This window comes from Passer domesticus, chromosome 1, assembly GCF_036417665.1.
Source record: "Passer domesticus isolate bPasDom1 chromosome 1, bPasDom1.hap1, whole genome shotgun sequence".
NCBI lineage: Eukaryota > Metazoa > Chordata > Aves > Passeriformes > Passeridae > Passer > Passer domesticus.
In genome coordinates this window covers 150,467,794-150,488,846 of record NC_087474.1, presented here as the reverse complement: position 1 = coordinate 150,488,846, position 21,053 = coordinate 150,467,794, and the positions used below count along the sequence as shown (strand labels likewise).

Sequence of the window (21,053 nt, the reverse complement as noted above, 5' to 3'; positions counted from 1 at the left end):
CAAAGTTTATAAAAACAAAAATAAAATGTCCCCTCAGAGGAGTAGTCCTGTGTGCTACGTGCGACTTGTTTTTGAATGCAGTGAATTTTCTGTAGCTCCCTGTGGGAAGGGAGTATTTGATCTGAATGGTTTGTAACTCATTTCTTGCAATTGAGAAATGAGATGGTGCAATGTGCTGTTAATTTCAATATCTCTTTTAGTGCAAAGCAAATCATTGCAGTTAATTTTTGGGAGGGCCTGTTTCAGATGGGTTTCAAAAGAACTTGTCTTCTCATGCAGAGCAGATTTTCTTTAATGCTCCTTTTCCTTCTGAGTTGATTTTACATTCCTTTTAATCACATTGTTCTCTGCTATCCTGAAGAAAAAAACAACTCTGAAAACATTGAAATTGGCTGTGTTTGTAGTTCATCACTTGCTTGATGCTGTTTCTTTGGCTTTTAGCATTCTCTTTATTTGTCTTGCCTCTTCTGCCAGCATGTGTTTTGACAGAGCAGGGGCTTTCTGTGTATATACAGCCCCTGACACCTGTGGGGTGGGCATGGGAGGAAGATGAGTAATGAGCAGTTTTATGAACATAGGTTGTCTGTGACTTCATTTATACCAAGTCAGAGGATGTGCTAAATTTTTATGGATCAGGTCTATATTACCAGTTAGTCTCTTTCATCTCCCTGCATGTGAGGGACATGCAGGTATTGTCCAGAAACAGGGTTCCCAACAGACATGTGGATTTTTAGAAAAAATTTAGAAAATTTCATTTTGTGTGTATGTATCGGCTTTGTTTAGCCGAAAGTACAGTAAAATCATCTTTTTGCTTCTGGCAGTAACCTCTACTGTAATAATCTTGAGGAGGTGCTGGGACTCCTGGACTAGGCAGTGGTGCACCTTTGCTTTCAGCCATGCAAAGCCCTTGGTTGAAGCAGACGGAAGAGGCATGAGAAACATTTGTAGAAGGTGATTTGTGAGAAACAGCATTTTAACTTGCTTTTGTAGAAGTTGGGACTGGGGTGGCCACATCAAGGATTGAGAGTTGTGTGTTAGGTAGCCCTGTTTGCTTACAAGGCATGGCCTTGTGATATTCACACAAATAATATAAACTGAGGAAAACGTATTTGATGGAACAAACAGAACTGCTGAGACAGTTACTACAGCAAGTACAGCTGCAAGTCCTCAGTGTCTATGTTAATCCAAGAAACAGCACACATGTACCAGAGAACCTGGGCAAATTTATTTTACCATGACATGTCCTCATGCAGCAGCTCTTCCCCAGCTGTGCTTTTGAAGCTTGAGATCTCTGTGGAGATTAGGAATGTTCAGTTGGATGATTTTAAGGGTTAGTTTCAATCCAGCTGTTAAGGATGGTAACTACCGTAAGGAAAAACAAATGTGTCATATACTGGGATTGGCACTGTTTAACATCTTTGTTGGTGACATTGACAGTGGGATTGAGTGTTCCCTCAGCAGGTTTGATGATGTCACCCAGCTGGGTGGTGCAGTCACCATGCTGGAGGGGAGCAGTGCCATCCAGAGGGGCTTTGAATGATTTGAGAGGTGGGGCTGTGTGAACCAGAGAGACCTTACTGCACCTTGAGTACCAAAAGAGGTCTGAAAGAGAGTTGGAGGAGAATTTTGACAAGGGCGTGTAGTGACAGGATGAGGGAGAATGGCTTCAATCATAGGGCAGGGTTAGATTAGATACAAGAAATTTTTTTTTTTTACTGTGTATTGAGAACAGATTTTCCAGAGAAGTTGTGGTTTCCCCTTCCTGGATCAGTTCAAGGGCAGGTTGGATGGAGCCTTGAGCAACCTGGTCTAGTGGGTGGTGTCCCTGCCCGTGGCAGGGGTGTTAGAGCAGATGATCTGTAAGGCCTTTCCAACCCAAAGCATTCTGATTTTCTGTGCAACAGACAGGTAGGTCCAGGCCCGGAGAGGAAGCACACCTGCCATGTTGCACTGGCATGTCACTTATACAGCAGTCCTTAGGACAACTGTATCTTTCAAACCTAGCAAACTGGTGTTTCTTCTCCTTCACAGAAAGTCTGAGATGAGTTAATTTGGAGCTTTTCTTCCCATTTTTTCTGTTCCTCAAAGGTTTTACCACCAAGGCATTTGGAGCATAGCTTGTTGCTCTGATTTCTTATCCCTCTGCCTCCCAACAACCTGCTTGCTCAGGCAGTTGGTTTGTGTACACTGAAATTCTTGCCTTTTCCAAGCAGCTGCAGTATCTTTCTGTAAACATCTCAGAAGGGGAGGGATTGACATGCAGCAAAGGTTGAAAGATGATGCAGGAGGAGAGCTTCTGCATGCCTTGCTAGACACTGAGGTTCAAGCAACAGGACATAGCTGGGAACATACTTAGTCACAAGTAGTTTATTTTTTAGGGACACATGCTTTCTTGGTCCAAATACTCTTGTGTGAGTGTTTACAATTTATACAACTGCTGAACATTTGCTACATAAGTGTGTATCGGGCTGGCTTATCCTGGACATACCCAGAACAAGGATTTTTAATATCTCTTAAGAGTACTCCTTTTGGACCTGGAAGGATGCCAAGAGCTGCACACAAAGGTTTGTGAGGTTCTAAGTGGAAGGAGTTGTGCAGTGCTGCATGAAACACAATTGACTGTACAAATGTTGGAGAACAAGAAGTCTGTGTAATTATGGGCTTAGTGCTGGTTAATACCTAACAGAGGGTGATATTCACTGGAGGTTGCTGCTTCCTTCCTGAATTCTCAATGTGCATGAACTGAACCCAAATCTTTGTTATAAAATACCTGAGAAGATATTTTTTTTTAATGTACAGAAGTTGCGAGAGTTGATGGAGTATACTTGTGAATCTGTAAACAGCATCTTCTGTAGCATGGCAGTCTATGTGTTTTCGACTTCTGAAGAACATTTTTAAGGTTCATGGGCTACCCAAAGACAGTGTGGTCTTGAAGATAAGCAGGGAGCAAAATAGGAACTATGTCTAAAAAGGCTTTTTGGTCTACTTCAGAGTGTGCAGAGATGAGTACAGAGAAGTTTGAGTCAGTATCAATCATAAAGAGGCTGTCCTTCAGAATAAAGTACTCTCTTTAGGCTACATATATAGAAATGCCTTTTCCTCTTCAAGGGTACATTTTCAATTTGAAAATTATGTCTACCTTGATACTGTAAGGTGCCGAGCACTGCATTGTTTGCTGGGATCTATGCTGACCTTTCAGGACATTGATTGACTTTTTGCTGCTGGGATGAGATAGCTTGAATGCCAAGATGTTTGGAAGGATTGGAGACAAAATGTCTAGTAGCTTTGTGGCTAAGACCATAGCAGCTTTCATCTTCAAAGTGCTCTCTGTGTGACTTGGCTCCAAAGAATGGCTCCCATTTTACAGAAAGGCAAGCTATGGCTGCAGGTTTAGTGACTTCTACTCCCTCCCCCCAGGACAAGAAGAAATTGGGTGCATCTACAACATGGAGTTAATGAGGGAATGTTGTTTAAGCTGCCAGTATAATGGGTTTCTATCTTCACGTACACACTACTTTGTTTTTACTGATTAAGACGTGTTGCTGTTCACCCCTGCGATAACCGAGTGTTTGCAGCAGAAGAGATGACATCTAGAAATGACTGATAAATTCTCAACACAAGTGTCCTGAACTCCTCTCCTGTAACTGAAACTACAGGACCTCTCTCAGTTTTTAGTGGAGAAGCCTGACTGGAACATCTTAACCATTAGCTGGTTGATCATGAGGAATTTGTGTCTTGTGGGGTTTTCTGTGAGCTCTGTACTTTTCACTCTTCTGTTCAATAACCATGAGTGATGTGTAGTTGATTTGAATTCTAGGATGCTAGCTGAGTACAGTCATTCTTTAACAAACCATGCTTGCAGGAATGAGCTTGTGTTGGTGTGTAAAATGCTGCTGATGAGTGTGCAACTAGAGACACTTGGTTGATGGTACAGAAAGGTTCATATTTGTTCTCATTTTTTCTTCCACATAAACTGCCACCATGCTTCTCACCCAAGCATGAGATTTTTTTTTTGCCACAAAAGTCACGTTTGCTTTGTAATTTCTTTGAATCCCTCTGTATAGAGGCATAATTTAGAATCTTTTGTTAATAAAGCTGTATTTGGGATGTCCCCTAACAATATCATCCATGAGCAAATGAAGGGTCTAATTTGGAGTTTGCAAGGGATTATTTATCTTCTCATAGTAAAATGGAAAGAAAGTAGCCTGCAATAAGCATCCTTGCACTTCACTGTCTGTCATGAGGCAAAGGTCAATAAGCATTAAAAACTTGGGTACCTGGCTGCTGCCTTTCTCCCAGATGACTTTTCTGGTCATCTCAAGTGCTTGTTAGTAGCTTGGGTCCTGGAGATTGTTGTGACTGCTTGTGGGATGGAGATTGTGTTGAGTAGATGGTTAGAAATTAGGGTTTCTGCTTGCTTGGAAAGAAGTGATGAGACCCCAATGGTGCTGGTGACATTACCAACACAGGGCTGTTGGCTTGAGGCTGTCCTGTGTAGGTATTAACTTGACTGACTGCCTCCTGATATTTTAATTATCTTCGTTTTGATCCAGCTGAAATATTGTGGTTTTAGAAAATAGCTGCTGAGTATGTACAGTGGCCACGTAATGATTGAGTGGATGAAAGGCGGTATTGATGAGTCTCTGAGGAGAAATCTGTTATTCAGGCTTGCAAACTTGTTCAGACCTGCAGTGAAGAATGTGGAACTAAATGCTTCCTCTGGAAGACTGCTTAATGTCCAGCTTTTTTTAATGTGGCATGGGATAAAAGGCCTCTAGATGCTGTGGCTAGTTATTTCCCACCGCCCCCCATGTCTTTTGAATAACTTCCTATGTTTAGAGAAGGAGAGACTGTATGTTTATGCATGATGTATTTTCTCACAGTATGAGTCTAACTTTTGTTTGCTAATTACCCAATCTTGGATTTAAACCATGAAATGGCTGCTTTGGAGCTGAATTTCTTCATCTCATAAACCATGAAACTGAACTATGGACAGTACAGATTTGATGTGGTCCCTGTTGACATGGAACGAGGCTCATGAGTTGGATTTGTAAGCCAGGATGAGTTTTGACGTGGTCCCTGTTGACACAGAACGAGGCTCATGAGTTGGATTTGTAAGCCAGGATGAGTTTTCACAGGTCCTTGCTGCACTACAGATTGGAGTCACAACCATAGAGCAACTGGTATCCTCCACTGGGGATGTTTAAGCATGGGCTAACACACTGCAGGCGTTATTATAATACAAATTAAAGGCTCCAGAGCTCTGACAATAGAATGGTACCAGACTTAGGTTCCCTCCCCCTTTAAATGGTTAGTGAGATCTAATAAAAATGTGTGTTCTTGCAAAGTAGGGCTGCATTTCAATGCTGCTGGTAGGCGAATTGGGCATTCTTTAGAGTTCTTCAGGTGGTTTGAGAATGTAGAAAAAATTGGTATCTGTGGTGCTGTTGTTTGGGTTTTTTACCCCAGTGGTGTGAATACCCTTTTCTGGACTTTACTGGCTGGATTTTAGTCTTGATTTTTTTCATGTCATTATCTGTTTTCTTTATTGTTCTAATGTACTATTTAAACTAAAAACTAAACAGTTTTGAAAATACTTAACATGTGGTTCTGTGATACATAGAAGAAATACCCAGTTGACAGGTTTTCTTAATAGTGTGTGAGATGTCTTCAGCCATGTTTTGTTGCATAATTTTCAATGCTCTGATAATGTATGTCCTTGAAAAGCAAAGCTTGGCATGCCTGTTTGTACTATGCATGCTGAAGGAAACTAGTTTCTAATCCTGCCATTCCCTAATCAAGAGGCAGAAATAATGGAAATAAATACATGGATACAAGACTGATTTTAATTACCCCTGCTTTCTTTCCTGAAGGGTAGTTACTGCTTAATTGACATCTGACTCTGGTCTTTGATGTGTTTTTACTTTTACCTGCATGCACTGTAATCTCTCAGACCCTGAGTCTGTACCTGTCTGCTCCTCTGTTCAGCAGTATGTGTGTTCAGCTCTTGCTGTGAGATCCTGTGAAGTTTGTCTTTTGCTGTTGATGCCGTTTCACTCCTGACCCAGCCCGAGTTGAGAGTCTCTTCTGCTGATGGAGCTAAGCTCAAACTTCCCCTATGCTGGGCAATACCTTTAGTTTAGAAAGACAGATGGGACTTTGAATTCAGCTGGTCCCTTTCCTTGTCTTGTGGCAGTATTTCTGCAAGACCTCTACACAAATGTGTTCCTCTTCCTGAAAGAGTTCTAGTGAAAGGAAGCTGCCTGAACCTTTCAGAGCTGCCTCTTACCCGGTCTTATAGTTGAATGGGTTGTGCAATCTGAAACTTCTCTGCTGAAGCCAAACTGATTGTTTCTTGTTCTGCACCACTGAAAAGAGATGATGGACAGCATTAGGGATGCTCTTGAAATCAGTATTGGCACTTGACTAAGTGAGTTCTCATTCTGAATATAAGAAGTAGGGAGTAGATAGGGTAGGTTTTGATTGGACACAAATTGATTTAATTTACAGTGAAGGTAGTGAGACAGTGAAGAAGGTCACCTGGAAAAGTTGTGGATTCTCCATCAGTGGAAGTGTTCATGTTCAGTTTGGATGGGGGCTGAGAGCAGCTTGATTTAGTAAAAGATATTCCTGCTCCTGGCAGGGAGCTTGGACTAGATGGTCATTAAATGTCTCTTCTAACTAAAGCCCTTCTGTGAATGTATTTGAAAACCAATGGAGTAATGCAATAGATTTTGTGTACATCTCTATGTCATTATAAAAAATGAAGTTTCTCTTGCCAGCAAAATTCCTGTTTCACTGTGTGGAATGATTTGAGACTTCAGATGCAGCTTAGAAACATTCATGAGACAGGCTCTTGGTGCTTTTCAGAGTAGAAAGAGGCAAAGCCAGCAAGCAGAGTTTTTTGGATGGAGAAGAACAGTTATGAACTTCAGGCAAGACGATGCTGATTCTGTGCTCGCCTGTATGTTGCAAGACCTTTTGTGACTGGTTAAAGGTCTGTCCATGAGTTGTGGACTTGTTTAAATGAGTGGATTGTACATAGGAGGATGTATTAGGATGTATTAACTTTTGCAGTTATGGCTGGCCAAATGTTCTTTTACCCAGTTGACTATTGATTCTTCTAGAAAAGAGGGAAAACTTCCAGTGCCAAATATTACCTGAGAAGGGAAACTGCCTGTCAACTGTTATATCTTCCAATGTGTTGAGACATCTGTGGCTGGAACTATTATTTTTTCCCTTTTCTTTTTTTTTTTTTAATTTTCTTTTTTCTTTTCCCCTCCTTCTTTTTTCTTTTAGACTGTTATTGTTTTCCTGTGCTCTTCCCCTCCACTCTTTCTTGGTTTTGTCTGCTAAAGGACTCTGGAAAAGTGGTAGTCTCTATGTGCAAACCATACTTGCTGATTGCCATTTGTCATGTGTAACATCTGTGACCTTGTGTGGTGTTTAGCGCAATAAAGTCTCTTTGCTACTTAGAGGTAGTGTAGTGAATGCCACAGAAATGAGACATTCATAATAATCCTTGTGATTGTTATCTGATAAAAATATAAAAATAAGTCTTTTGTTTCCAGCATGGTTTACTTTGGAGGGGTAGGAGGACACATGCACAAGCCAAGTTACAATTTTTGTTCCAAAACCAGATCTATGGCATTTGGATGTGTTACTAGGGCGTGGAGCTCCGTAACACTGTTGTGTGTTTGGGACTCAACTTTTTAGCTTATCGTAGCTGAACAACAACACTGAGGTGCAGAAGTTCTAACTCCTCTACCCTGTGCAGTTGTTTTCTTTTCCATTTCATTGAAGTCTTGCAGTTAGTCATTGTTAGTACTTTCCTGGAAGGCATACAGCTCCTGGTTTGATAACCCCTGAGATAAAACCAAGGTACTGCTCTCGCCTGTTCCTCTCTGTTACCTCTCTAGATGAAACAGCCAGAATTAGATTCTGGATTTGCTTTACTGGAGAGCACTTCCCTGTCTCTGTCCCCCTGCCCCAGAAGTTTAGATGGGTTGTTGTTGTGAACAAGATTCCAGACTGCTGCCTTTGTACTTGATGTGTCAGCAAGAGCTGGTAATAGGGCTGCAGAGCCTTTCTGATAAATGAAAGCACTTAAAACTGTCAAGGGTTTTTTGAAGATGGAATGAGTCTTGTATGTGGGAATTGGGGTGCAAGGAAATAAATTAATAAAGTAAGCATATTTTTGTCTAATGGGAAAAAAAGAATCATAACTTCTTGGCAGAAAGAGTGAGAGAACATTTTAAAACTGTCGAGGCTGATGATACTTAAGTTGTAATCTTAGATACAACAATCTGGGTTCTTATTCTTGCCATTAGATGTCATCAATAACAGTTTCAGTAAATATCCTTTGCTGCAAGTCTACCCTTCCTTTTTTGAGAAATCATTGAGTTTCTCATGTGTGTCTCTTCTTATTCCTGGTGTGGGATCACTGGCCTGAAAGGAAGGGAAAAACTATCTTCCATAAATCCTCTGCAGAGTCGTGTTTATGGAGGGGGGTTGTGCTGGTTCACCAAAATAAAAAAAACTCCCCACCCAAGGCTTAAATTCTTTTTCCCAAGCTGCATCTTGGTGGTAATTTCATGCTCTTTCCTGGTGTGGTGGGCTGACCTTGGCCAGCTGCTTTTTATCTCTTCTTCCTCAATGAGATGGGGGAGAAAATCATAAGAAAAAGCTCAATGATTGAGACAGAGACACAGAAATCACTTACTAGTTATTGTCACGAGAAACCCAGACCTGAGTGGAGAAGATGAAATTTATTGCCAATTAAAATAGATGTGAATGGTGAGGAAGGTGGACAGAAATGGAGACATCTGCCCATGTCCATGGGTCTGGGTGTTTTGGGATTTCCCTGGATGATGATGGCCCACCCTTTTCCCCCTGGCAGTGCAGGAGCTGTGGCTTTGGGGACTCCGCCCGGGTCTGGGTGTTGGTGTCTGGCACTTCAGACGCTTCTGTCCCTGAGGGAAGTTGTTTCATGTCCCTAATTGCGGACCGGCTCCCTGAGTGACAGGCACGAGGCCCCGGTTTGTTTCTCAGCCCTGAGGCAGGAAGGTGTTTTCCGTGTTTTCCCTGCCTGTGTTTGGCACAGATTAGCTGGAGCTGGGCTGTGGGATCAGGTGACTAATCACCTATAAGCCCACTAATTAAGCAATGGGGTAGGATAATGGCATGCTGCAGCTTACTGGTGACATGCTGGGTGGCAGCTGAGCTCCGCTGAGGAGCTCCAGGGGCCTTGGTGCCATGGAGTGTCATATGGCAGTGGGAAACACCCATTCCGTGGAGGACAGGTCAAATTTCTTCCTTTAATGACTAAGAAATTATTGGGCGCAAAGTTATTTTGGGGGAAATAGTCCTTGGATTAATCCTTTAACACTTTAAAAGAAAATTATTTAAACAAACCCCACTGTAATCGATCTCTGATTTAATCCATGAGGAGCTAAATGGGAATTTGTGACCCAGGATCCTGCAGTGGCTCTTCCCTAAGCATGGCTGCACCTGGGGGAGGCCTCCTGCTTTCACAGATAACACCAGGCCTGAGTAACCCTGACATTTAAAAGAGGAAAAATGAGTTTCTTTATCAGCCAGCTGAAATTGGAAATTGCAGGGGGAGCAGAGGAAGCTCTGGGAGAGGCAGCCTTAAAAATACTGTGTTATTACTCTTCAGAAGAGGCTTTATGTCGTAAAAGCATGTGTTGGACAAAGACATCAAATTCCACCTGCTGCTTCTTTGTGTTTAAATTGAGAAAGTAATACATGTTGAATCAAGGATGTGTATTTTTCACCACTGTTAACATTTCTCTTGACACTGCTTTGACAGCAGCAAGAACAGTTGCTGGAGGTGAGACTCAGCAGGGCTCCAGCCCTGCTCCAGGTGGCACAGGAAGAGGTTTTGGGGAGGGAGTTGCTGCCCAGGGCACTGGGCTGTGCAGATTTACAGCACTGCTTTGACTCCTGCCATCGCCTTGGTTTGTCCCCACAGGCATCACTTACATGGCTTCCTTGCTTCCTAGGTGCTGGAGTTGGGATAAACCCATGGTTATTTGGTCTTGTGAAGTGGTGGTAGGTGTTGAGCACTTTTGATGTAGGTAGGAATGAATAGGGTTTCAGTTTCAGCAAGGATGTGGTGGTGGAAATGTTCTTTGGAAAAGCTGAAAGGAATGATGCACTTTAGTGCGTGACTTCATGATCTGAGGGAGAGATGAGCTTGTGCATGTGGCTCCAGCAGGGAAAAGTGAGAGCAAATTATTCTGGACCCCAGATGAAGTACATGCCTCTTCTTTTTAGCTGAGTGCAGGATTAAGATACGGCAAGCTGAGCAAATAATGTAGGACTTCGTATCCCTGAAACTGCTGGAAGGTTTTCTTTAAAACCTCAAAAATAAGCAAAAAAAGAACTCAAAAAAATTCACCAGTGAAGGTACAAATTCAATTGAATTCCGTTAAAAACCCCCAAAAGCTCAATTTTTCTACTGTCTGAAATGAGATCAGATGCTCTTCCTCACTGTATAGGGAGCCCATGTGAGAACAAACTGCTTTGATTTCAACCAAACAAATGTAACAAGCAATTAAACAAAGTGAGCCCTTACTGCTTGTTTGAGCAGGCTTGGTTTGAGGAAAACAGCATTTTTAGAGACAAAAACTAAATAGTTGTGGAAATGTTTGACTTCTCCAATTTTGCTTTCAATGCTGACCACAAAATAAAAAAAAAGAGGGGGTTTCTCCCTGAGCTGTGTTTTGATAGGAGTGCCTTAAGCTTGCCTGGCAAGCAGCTAAACACAGGGCTGGTGTCAATCTCCTGCGTGCCATCAGGTGTGTTTAGCTGGATAATACACCAGTGAGATGGAAACATAATCAGGCTCCTTTGGTATCCTCTGCTTGCAGGAGAATCTTATAAAGCCTTGGGCCGTGCTGGTGATTGTCAGGGCTTTCAGGGCTCCTGCCATAGCCATGCATAATGCATGCACGGCGTGCAGGTGACAGTGAGAGACGGGGTTCAGAGTAGGGATTGCAGTAAGACTAATAGGTTTAAGGAAATAGCATTTTTTGCCTCTTTTAAATAATTGGGTTTCTTTCATTTTTAAAATGTCTGACAATTACTTGCTTAGCACAAAGCACTTTGTATTCTAGGTCTTGCCACCCAGACAACTGCTGTTTTCTCTTTCCCTTTCTGTATTTGTCACTGGCTCTGTCATGTGTAGGGTATAGCAAGGTTTTATGAACACCTGCTTTGTATTGTTTGGGGTCTTTTCCCTTTTTTTTTTTTTTCCTTTTAGCAAAACTGCCCAACAAACGTTGCTGAAAAATACAGAGTAGTACTAGTAGGCTTCCAAGCAGGTGTCTGAGAGCTGCCTTGCCAGGGTGTACTGAGGAGCTGGAATTTGTCTGACAGCTTTTGGGGAAGGGCCTGTCTTTGCCCTGAAAACAAAACACTGTGTCTCATGGCAGTGGATTTTGGTTTACTTACAAAAATCAGACCAGTTTATAAGGGTGGATTGAGTTTGCTACAAGCAACTGCACTTTCTTGCAACCTCTTCCAGTCAGAGCTGGGGTAATGTTAGCCTTGAGGATCTGCCTTATCTGGGTTTTATTGTGTTGTTGCTCTGGTAACAGCAAGTCTTATACCTTTATTAAAGGAAGCAGGGATATTTTATTTTACTCTCTAGACTCCAATCAAAGGGAAATGTTGAGGTTTCTTTCTACCACATTTTTGCTCTTAGCGGAAAATTTGCACTTGCTCTGCAGAGAGCAATTCTGGAGCAGAGAACAATTTTTTATTTTAAATTTGGCAAATAAAGATCAGGACTTGCAAGAATACTTTGTGTCCATATTCTAAGTAAAACTGTGGGGTTTAATCTAGTCTTTAAGAGTGGGGAAAATTCTATAGGAAACTTGAAGTCAGGAAGAATTAAACCTTATTAAGCACTTTGTGTACACTCAGTGCCATGCTGTTTTGTCAGCTTCAATTCAGAAATTGTCTCCAAGGCTTTTGACTGTTTTGGAAACAGGTCTTGCAGTGACAAGGTAGCTGTTGGGAAAGCTGGTTGTCTTGAGCTGTCACTGTGATTTTCTGTGTGCAATTACAGAGTTATATTGAGGCAGTGCGTGAGGTGGTGTCTTGGTCAAGTCACACTTTTATTTTACAGGCTCTGAACCTGGAAAAAACACAGATGATCAGTTGGTAAAGAACAACTCTGATGCTGCCTTTGGTTTTGGGAGCTTCTCTGTACATGCAGTACACTAGTACCCTGCTTTGAATGGGCTTGGTTTTTGCTGTATCCATCCCAAGCATTTCTTTTGGCATTTCTTTATACATTCCTTTCTGCTGCTTCACAAATCTCTCTTGCCCAGTGTTTCTATTCAGAAAAACTGTAAAGCCTAATTAGAGGACTACTGTTTCATCTGGATTCAGAAGCAGTCAATTTTTCTGTTCATGGATTAGGATTTAGTACAGTTTTAGTTATTGTTTTACATCTAGTTTAATTTGATCTATAGTATTAAAATCAGAATGCTCAAATTTAGTGTTCATTGTTGTGTTTTGTTTTTTCTTGCAGGGAAGTTACCCAGTGTGGGAAGATTTTATAAATAAAGCTGGGAAACTGCAGTCTCAGCTTCGGTAAGTTTTATGTTACACAGTCAGGATCCCCTACAGTTCCTTGGATGTGCAAACATTAAATGCAGCTTTTGCAAGGATAATTTTCTAAGAACGTCCCAGTAAAATTGTGCATATTTCTTAGTCAACACCTGCATGTAATTTGTTAAATACCACTACTGGTGTTTTAACATATTTAGGAAAACTCACAATGTGCCACCATACATAATAAATATAAAATGAACTAAATTTCATGGATATTGATGAAAAATTGGAAAGAGTTTACTGTTATTTAGTGAGCACACATTTGGAGTTGGTCTATGTTGCCATTTTTATTAGTGTGAAATACAAAGGGGTTATGTTGGAAGGGGGTTCAAAATGTTAAAAAAATCTTTGGTAGCCTTAACAGCATTTTCTTTTGACTTAAAAATTAAGAGAATTGCTTTGCTGGATCATGCATTGGTGATTATTAAAACTTAAGGTTTTGGGGTATACTTTGAAAATGGCATTCTGAATTTTTTGATACATGACAGAAATATCACACTCAATTCTACCTCTAGAATTCATTCATTTGTAAAATTTGTTTCTGCTGATACAAATACAAGCTCCATTTCCTCACAACTTTCCCAAAACCACAGTCTCCTCTGTGCTCTACAAAGCAGCATTTTTTTTTCCCCAGCAGCTGTAGTGGTAACAGGTTATTGGCAGTCTGATTTGTGGTTCTGTGTTGCATTATGAACCATTCCCAGAGAAGCTGGGGTTTGCTTCATTTGCTGTAAGCAGCTGGAATATGCTGTTCTGCTGCACTGTGCCCAACATGCCACACTTGCATGTGGTTTTTTTTCCGTTTTCCAGCAGTCATGTCACAGTGACTATGGAAGATGTAGAGGAAGTAGAGAAAGAGGAGAAATGGAGAACTTTCCTAGCCGTTTGTACTCTTCAAACACAGGCCTTCTGGGATGGCATGAGGCATAGTTTTGTTTATTTCCCAGTCCTGTGGTGTTGCATTCAGTCAGTGCAGTGCTACAGGACCATGCAAGCAGGCAGCTTGAAAGCCTGTGTTCGAGGATTTGCTGTTTGTTTCTAGCAAATGTGAGCCTTTTGCTGCTGTTTCATTTCTGTGTGCTCTGTTAAAGGACAGCAGATGTCATTTGAGCAGGAGCCAGATCTTTCTGGATCTTGTTACTGGGGAAATGGAACTTTGTTATTAGCAATATAATTAATAATTAACAACATAGTACATGAATAACAGTGTGACCCACAAGTTTGGAAGATGGACATCACAAACAGTGTTAAGGAAAATTTTAGAAAATATTTTCTGGTTCCAGGGCCCAATATTTCTAGATAGCTGTCAGGGTGGGGGGTTTGCCCTCCCTTTAATCTCCTGGGCATGTGGAGAGTCCTTATGCATTTGCTTGGTCCTCTCACGCCTGGGGTGTTTTTTCTGTGTGTGTTCAAATCTTTTGTGCTCAGTAGGCCATTTACTACACTGCCAGTTATGTCCTCTGTACCTTGAGCATATTTGGAGTGAGACTTGCATAAAATCTGACCTAATTAAGCAGTCCTGTGGTCTTTCTGGCTGAGGATCAGCTTCCCTGCAGGTCTGCTGGGTTTTTTGAGGCTACCAAGGAGCTCTTGAAACAAAGTGAATGTGATAGTCCTTGTTCTGGATTTTGCTTGAAAAGGCTGACTGACACCACAAGGAGAGAAAATCAGAGTTACTGTTAGAAAAGATTTGCAGAAACAGAACCATGAGGTAACTGTGGAGAGGGTACAATTGTAGAGTCGTGGCCTACTTTCTCTTTAATTGGGTCAACCAGACTATAAACCTTCAGAAATTGGGACTGACCTGAGGTGTTCAGGGCTCTAGGGCGTGCTTATCTGGAACAAACGTGTCTGGAAATTGTAACTCACGTTTGCTGTCCACTTGAACAGATGTAGGTGCTTTCCAAGCGTGGAGGGAGATTGGGCTAGTGAGGTTGACACTTTGGATTGTGAAGTCTGAGGTTGCTGGTGTACCTCTCAGGAAGGGTCCTGCTTGGAGGAGCACTAGATCAGAAAGGAGTTTGGTAATTTTGGGGATTGGTGGGTTTCGTGGGTTTGTTTTGTTTTTTCCTTGAAATGGAGGGGTTTTTTTTTACTTCTTTTCCCACTTTTCCATTTGCCCAAGAACTCCAGACCAGTCTGATTTCCAAAAAATTTTCTGTTTCAAGGGATGCTCATGCTCCCCACATGAAAATGCAGGAAATTGTTTGGCTAGGATCCTAGATAAAAGGAAGTTCCTGCATGTTTATTCTTAAAATATGCATGTTCCCTGAAAGTAGCAGTGGCTATAATTTGTTCACTAATGGGTGAAGTATAATGTGTGTTAGATTTGTTTTTCATGTCTGACTGCTTAATATTAGTTCATCAGAGGAAATCAGCTAGAAGGAGGGTGGCTGTGCTCTTTTGAAACAGCACCTGTCCTGTGCAGTTCTCAGCATGGAATTAGCGTGGCTGCCTCCAAGTCCATAGTGCTAACACAAAGCAAGGAAGGGATTAAGAAATGAAGGAGGGAAAAGGCTAAGTTCAGATATAAAAGAGAATACTTTTTATGGCCTCTGCAAGTTCACAGTGTTATTCTTTATAAGCCTAAATGTTTTTGGCAGTAATTAAATAGGCATCAATGAGACACTGCTAATGTTTTGTTATCTGTATGCATTTCAGGACTACAGTAGTAGCAGCTGCTGCCTTTTTGGATGCCTTTCAGAAAGTGGCTGACATGGCTACTAATACACGTGGTAAGCAGATGTGTCAATATTGAGTTTAACAGAATGCTGTGTGGTTTATACCATTTGTAGTAATAAAAAGAAGTCTTGTTACATTGACAAGCAGATCTGTGAGACATCTGTTAGATGGACTTGCACTTTGAAAAAGTGGCACGTGAAAAAGGAAGTTGTCTTTACTGAAAAAAAAATGCTGGAAACCTGTAATTTAAATGTGTCATCAATCATGTGAACACTTCGTAATTACCATTTGAATTATACGTTGATGAATAATATTTTAGAAAGCAAGATTTACAGAAATCTGTATTCACTGACGCCTCTGTACCTTGTGTAAATGTAAAAGGCTTGGAATAAATAACTGTGGGGCTGCTGGAGACAGAGCAGATACTGGCTGATGCTATGGCCTTTAGGGTCTGCCAGTAATGATGGCAGTGACTTATATCTTTGAGCAAAGATTTTGCTTCTCCTTCCCCCTTAAGTCTGATGTTCTTGGTCAAACTGAATTTTCCTGGGCTGTAGACTTCTCTGGGTAGCAGTCTCAGCTTATTGGTGAGTATGGAGAGCCAAAACAGTGCAGCTGGCATCCTTTCCAGCCTGCTGAGTTGGAAGGAGACAAAAGGCTGCTTCTCTCTGATGCTGGATGCCCAGTGACCAAGGCATCGTGTGCAGTGGTGTGGGGCGTTCCCCATGGTCACTGTCCTTGGACTGCTGCTGAAGAGTAAATCCAGAGTGCAGATAAATCACTGCTGAGGGAGCAGCTCTTGGTCACCCCTAGCCTTAAAGATTTTGTAGCATTTTTAAAGTCCTGCTGTCATTTGACTTGGAGAGGAAGAAAGTAATATTGTTGACATGAAGGGTGTTCATTCCCATTAGCAGAGTGCAAGCTCAGTCAGACTTCCTTTAGCTCTGGCTAACAAGAGGAATAGCAGCTGCTGGAGTGAGTTCCAAGTCACAGAATGACAAGAGGGAAGAATACTTCTTTTTCCTGTCTAAAGCTAATATTTACATTCTGATAAGAAGTTCCTCATTATATGCGTGCCTACTGTAAATTATAGGTAATCTGCTCACATAAAATAATAAACATGACAGAAAGTGGAATAAACTAAGGATGAGACTCAAGGAAGAACTTCACTTGGATTTCTGACATGTCCTTCCTTCAAGCATGTTCGCTTCTCTTTCTTCTGCCTTCCCCAAGGGGAAACAAAGTAAACTACCAAAATCCTTGAGACTTGTCTTCTAGCTATGCTGGCAGGCTTATAGGACTTGCATTGAGATACCAGAATGACTGAAACTTTCCCACTCTCAAACAAAAATGGCTTGTGTGGGTTTTTGAAGGGTATTTTACACTTTCTGCTGTGTCGTGTCTTGTCTCTTATCTGTTTGAGCACATCCTTTACAAAAGGAGCTCTGTGAATCCAGGCATGCCAAATTTGTATAGCTCCTCTGTTCTGTCTTCTGCCTTCCCTGACTGAAAGGATAGAAGGGGATTTTGGTTTTATTTTTAGAAAGTGATGTTCTTGGCAGTGAATCAAAACTCCAAGTTAACTGGTGGTTCTGCTCTGCCACCCAGCCCAAATTCCATTTGTGCCCATTCACGTTGACCTCTGAGGTTGCACCTTGGTCCTTTAACAAACACTGATCATTCTGCCTTGCTTTGGACCAGGATAAACACCTGTCCCCAGGAAAGGTGATGGCAAAAATCCCTATGACTTGTGAGGGCACAATTAAATAAAAACAGATTTTGCCATCAATTGAAGGAATTCTCTTCCAAAGGTAAAACAGAGCAAATTTATTTATTATTCTCTGATGTGGGAATTTTAACAGGCTCTCAGTTTTCCCTTTGAGTGATTACCTAAAGTGAAAAATTATTTCTTAAATTTTGCCTGTTACTTGCCCAGTATATAAAATTATGTATCTGATTGTCTGATCAAACATCTGTGTTTCACACTGTTTAGAGGGTTAACAAATAAACCAAAGTTTACAGTTAACAGAGTAACCAAAGTCAGACAGTCATGTTCAGTTGCTGGAGATATATGAGACTTGTGTAGCACTTCCCATGACAAAGGCAGGGAGGTTGGTATATTTTACATCATGAGGCTGGTTTATCATTGCATGGGCCAAATGCTTCTTCTGGGAGCTAACTGTATATGAAAATATTGAACAGGTGCCTGCTCTGGAGGGACAGCATTAGTTCCTTGCAGGATGACTGAAGTGTTGTGGAGCTGATGTTGCCTTTAATTCGTAATTGCTTATAGTTCTGCAGAAACTGGCCTGTTATTTTAAGACTCACTGATCTAGCTGATGAAAGTGTTTTATCAGTCAACAGAAAATTCTGGATAATCTTTAATCTGTTTGCAGCAGCATTAGCTTTGAAACAAGAAAAAGTGTTTGCCTGGATATACATGTCCACACACATGCAAGGGGAGACAATCTCCTTTCAGTCACCAAGTGTTCAAGAATGAGAGCTTATTTCCATCATTGCCAGTCCCTGTTCTTAACTGGTAGCCATACCTTGTGTGCCATTACTGCTGTTCCCAAGCACTGTCTTTGCTCTCCTGGTGCATTGTTGTCTCCATGCCATTTGCTTCCTTCTAATCCTGCAGTGTAGCAATGTTAATCTTCATGTTTCCATCTGGAGCTCAGATAGAAGGCATAACTGGAGCTCTGCCTGTGGTAAAACCTGTGATTGGATGAGTGAGATAACCTGTACTTTGCTGTATTTTTTCCCTTTGTAGCTTCTGAAGTAGGAAAAGCCCTGAATGTGAAGTACCTGATGTTTTGTGGTGACTCAATATACAAATTAATTCCCAACCAGCTCATTTCAGCTTTTGCTTCTTCCTTTGCTGTCTCTCCATTTGGATATGCATCAACCCAAAGGTGTCTCTTTTTTCCTCAGTTTAGTTCCCTTGGTTCAATGCTTTTGATTTTAACCTGACAAGGGAAAACACAGGGAAATTAGTTCTGATGCATGTATCACCAATGTTAGATTTCTGTGGGTCTGGTTATCTGAGAATCATAATTTGAATGGGGGAGATTATGAAGTTATGTTGCTAATGTAAAGTAATGGTAGCTGTATAGCGGTGTGTGCTGTTTCTGCTGGCATCAGAGATTTTTGAAAACAAAATTCCTTCAGATGTTTTGATTTTTGAGCTCAGACAAATAGAGACATCTATGTAGCAGTTTTTGTTATTCAAGCTGCATCTGTTTGGCATACAGCCCAGCAGAACTTGGTAGTCTGCAGTGGAATCTGTATTATCTCTCACTATGATTATTAAAGAGAGTGCTTACAAAATATTAAATGAATGAGGTGCTTCAGGGTATTAAATCCTTAATATATCTTAAATAGTGTAATAACAACTCTGGAATACCTTAAAAGTGAAGTTTCCTTTTGGGGAGATGTGTGCTCATGAGTTTTAGTTCGGGCTTTTCTTTCATGGCTTATTTCTTTCAATATTTGAGATTCTGAATGTTTTTACCTGCATCAGTTCCAACTGAAGCATGGAAGAAATTCAAATCCAATTTAATTTAATTTCTGTTCACCTTATTATTTGTGCAATAAAAATATATTGCCTTATGAAGTCAAGAACTGTGCATCCCAAATACTGTGTTTATATGTGATATATGTTTTAAGTTGGCTTTCAACAGTATGTAAAAGGGCGTGTGTAAATTGCTTTGCTTTTTGTATGCTAGTCTTCTTCTGCCTCTGCTGCATTTGAATGTCCTTTGTAGATAAGTACTAGAGCTCAAGAACTTGAAAAAGTAGGTGTGAAAAGTAACTATCCTCCTTGTGTTATGAGGGAGATTAATGTGGAGATATGCATGCTTCTTATATATCCACTTAATACACCATCAGCAGCTTCCGAGTAAAACCCTGCCCCAATCTTGCCTACCTGCATTGCACAGGTGTAAATTAAAATTTATGGAAAGATGATCTAAAAGCTTTGATTTACCAAGCTTAAAATTGATCTTCAAAGTGAGATTGTTAATGAGGCAGCTGATGCTCAAGTCTTGTGGTTTTTTGTTTTTCATTCATATTGAAGGGTTTTGCATATACATAGGTGTGCTTGATATTAGCAGATTAGTTAAATCACTTCAAGAGGGTGTCAGTGCATCACACAGCTTTCTCTGGCCAGTTGCATTCCATGGATTGTAATGCTGTTTGAAGTTCCCTCTTGGCAAGTGCTACTAGAGGTATGTTTTCCCTGCCTTTGGTAATTCTGACATCTAGTATGTTTTCCATCTCTTTCATTTTACAGATATCTGAGAGGATTTTAAGGCAATGCAGAGTTGTAGGAAATTCCACCTGAGTAGGAGACCCTTTCTGCTGGACTGAGGATTTTGAGATCAGGGAGGATACTGTGGGTAGACAGCCAGCTACCAAGGGGCACTAAGTAGATTTGGAAGCAAAACTCAGTCTGTGTCTGCATGGCATGCAGCAGCAGGGACCAAAATCAGCATAGTAATTTTAATGTTACCCTTTTGAGGGGCCAGATATATCAGTGTGGAAGAAGTGCTACATTGAAGTGCCTGCACTTTTTTTCAGGCCTCATTAAATTTCAACAGCACATCAAAATGTAAATACAGTTTAACACTTTTACTTACAAAATTAAATTTGATTAATATTTGTGAGTGTCTATGTCAGGTAGCTCTTCTATGGCACTACTCAGTGACTGCTCTTCATGTTTAATAAGGCTGCTTAAAATAGTACCTTTGCTGCAGATCAGTGTTCCTGGACAGGCTCTGCATCCATGTTGTTCCAGGTAGTGGGTAAGCACACCTTCAGACAGTCCTTACTCTGGGTGATCCATTTTCATTTTGGCCAGGATCTATATTGTATGTATTGAAGTGGTTTCCCAAGGTGCCAAGCTGCACGAGGTGTTGCAGAGCTGGAATTATCTGTGATCTCCCAAGTAAATGTGCTTAGGCCTCCTGAACCAGGATCTGGCTCACTGCAAATATGGCAAAGTGTCACCCAGGGTATGGTAGGGTCTTGGTGCTACAGCAAAATGTAATGGACAGTACTGGAAAGGTGTTTATTATTGATTTATTTATTTTCATGGAGGGAAACAAAAGATGGAACAGAAGTTAAGCCTGGAAAGGAGAAAGACATCAAAATCTACAGCAGTAGATATACAGCTGTATAACATTTTTGAAACAGACAGCTTTGCTCCTGGCTGTGGACTGTGGAGATGTGATGGTGATCTGTGCCTAATTTCAGAGTGAAAACAAAGCTGGTCACAAGAGGAAAGGCATTGTCATTGTCCCATTCCTTTGTCTAACTCCTCTTTAATTTCTGATTCTCATATTCAAATAGCAAAATCTTTGTTTGAGCTGGCTGTCAGTTAAGATAAGACTTTGTCATAAGTACTTTTTCCTCCTGTGGAGTCTTTGAAGAAAATAATACAGTCCAGACTTTTTCTTTGTTTTCTTCATTGATGTTCATATACAAAATAATAGGAAGAAAAGTATTTAAATGAATCATTCATTCTTCCATTGTGTTTTCATGAAGGTGATGCAAAATGCAGGACTGAAATCAGAATCACTGGCAGATAATTTTGAAGCTTGGATGCATTTTGCATATCTGTTGTGTTGGGAGAAGTGTGACTTGGATATTCTGCTTAACAACAGCTAAAACTACAAATCACAAAGGCCATGTTGTGTTACTCAGTTTCTGTGTTCCCATCT

The 21,053-nt window shown here is 41.0% G+C and overlaps 1 protein-coding gene across 18 annotated transcripts in view; it reads left to right on the top strand.

Annotated features, from left to right (window-relative positions):
• The window catches only part of MTSS1 (MTSS I-BAR domain containing 1), a 125,938-nt gene that overhangs the window by 4,353 nt on the left and 100,532 nt on the right, over positions 1-21,053 (top strand). For all 18 annotated transcript variants that reach the window (XM_064396590.1, XM_064396492.1, XM_064396554.1 and 15 more), the window contains 2 exons: positions 12,566-12,627; positions 15,310-15,383. In XM_064396590.1, coding sequence (XP_064252660.1) covers positions 12,566-12,627; positions 15,310-15,383 — 136 coding nt within the window. The remainder of the gene's footprint in view (positions 1-12,565; positions 12,628-15,309; positions 15,384-21,053) is intronic.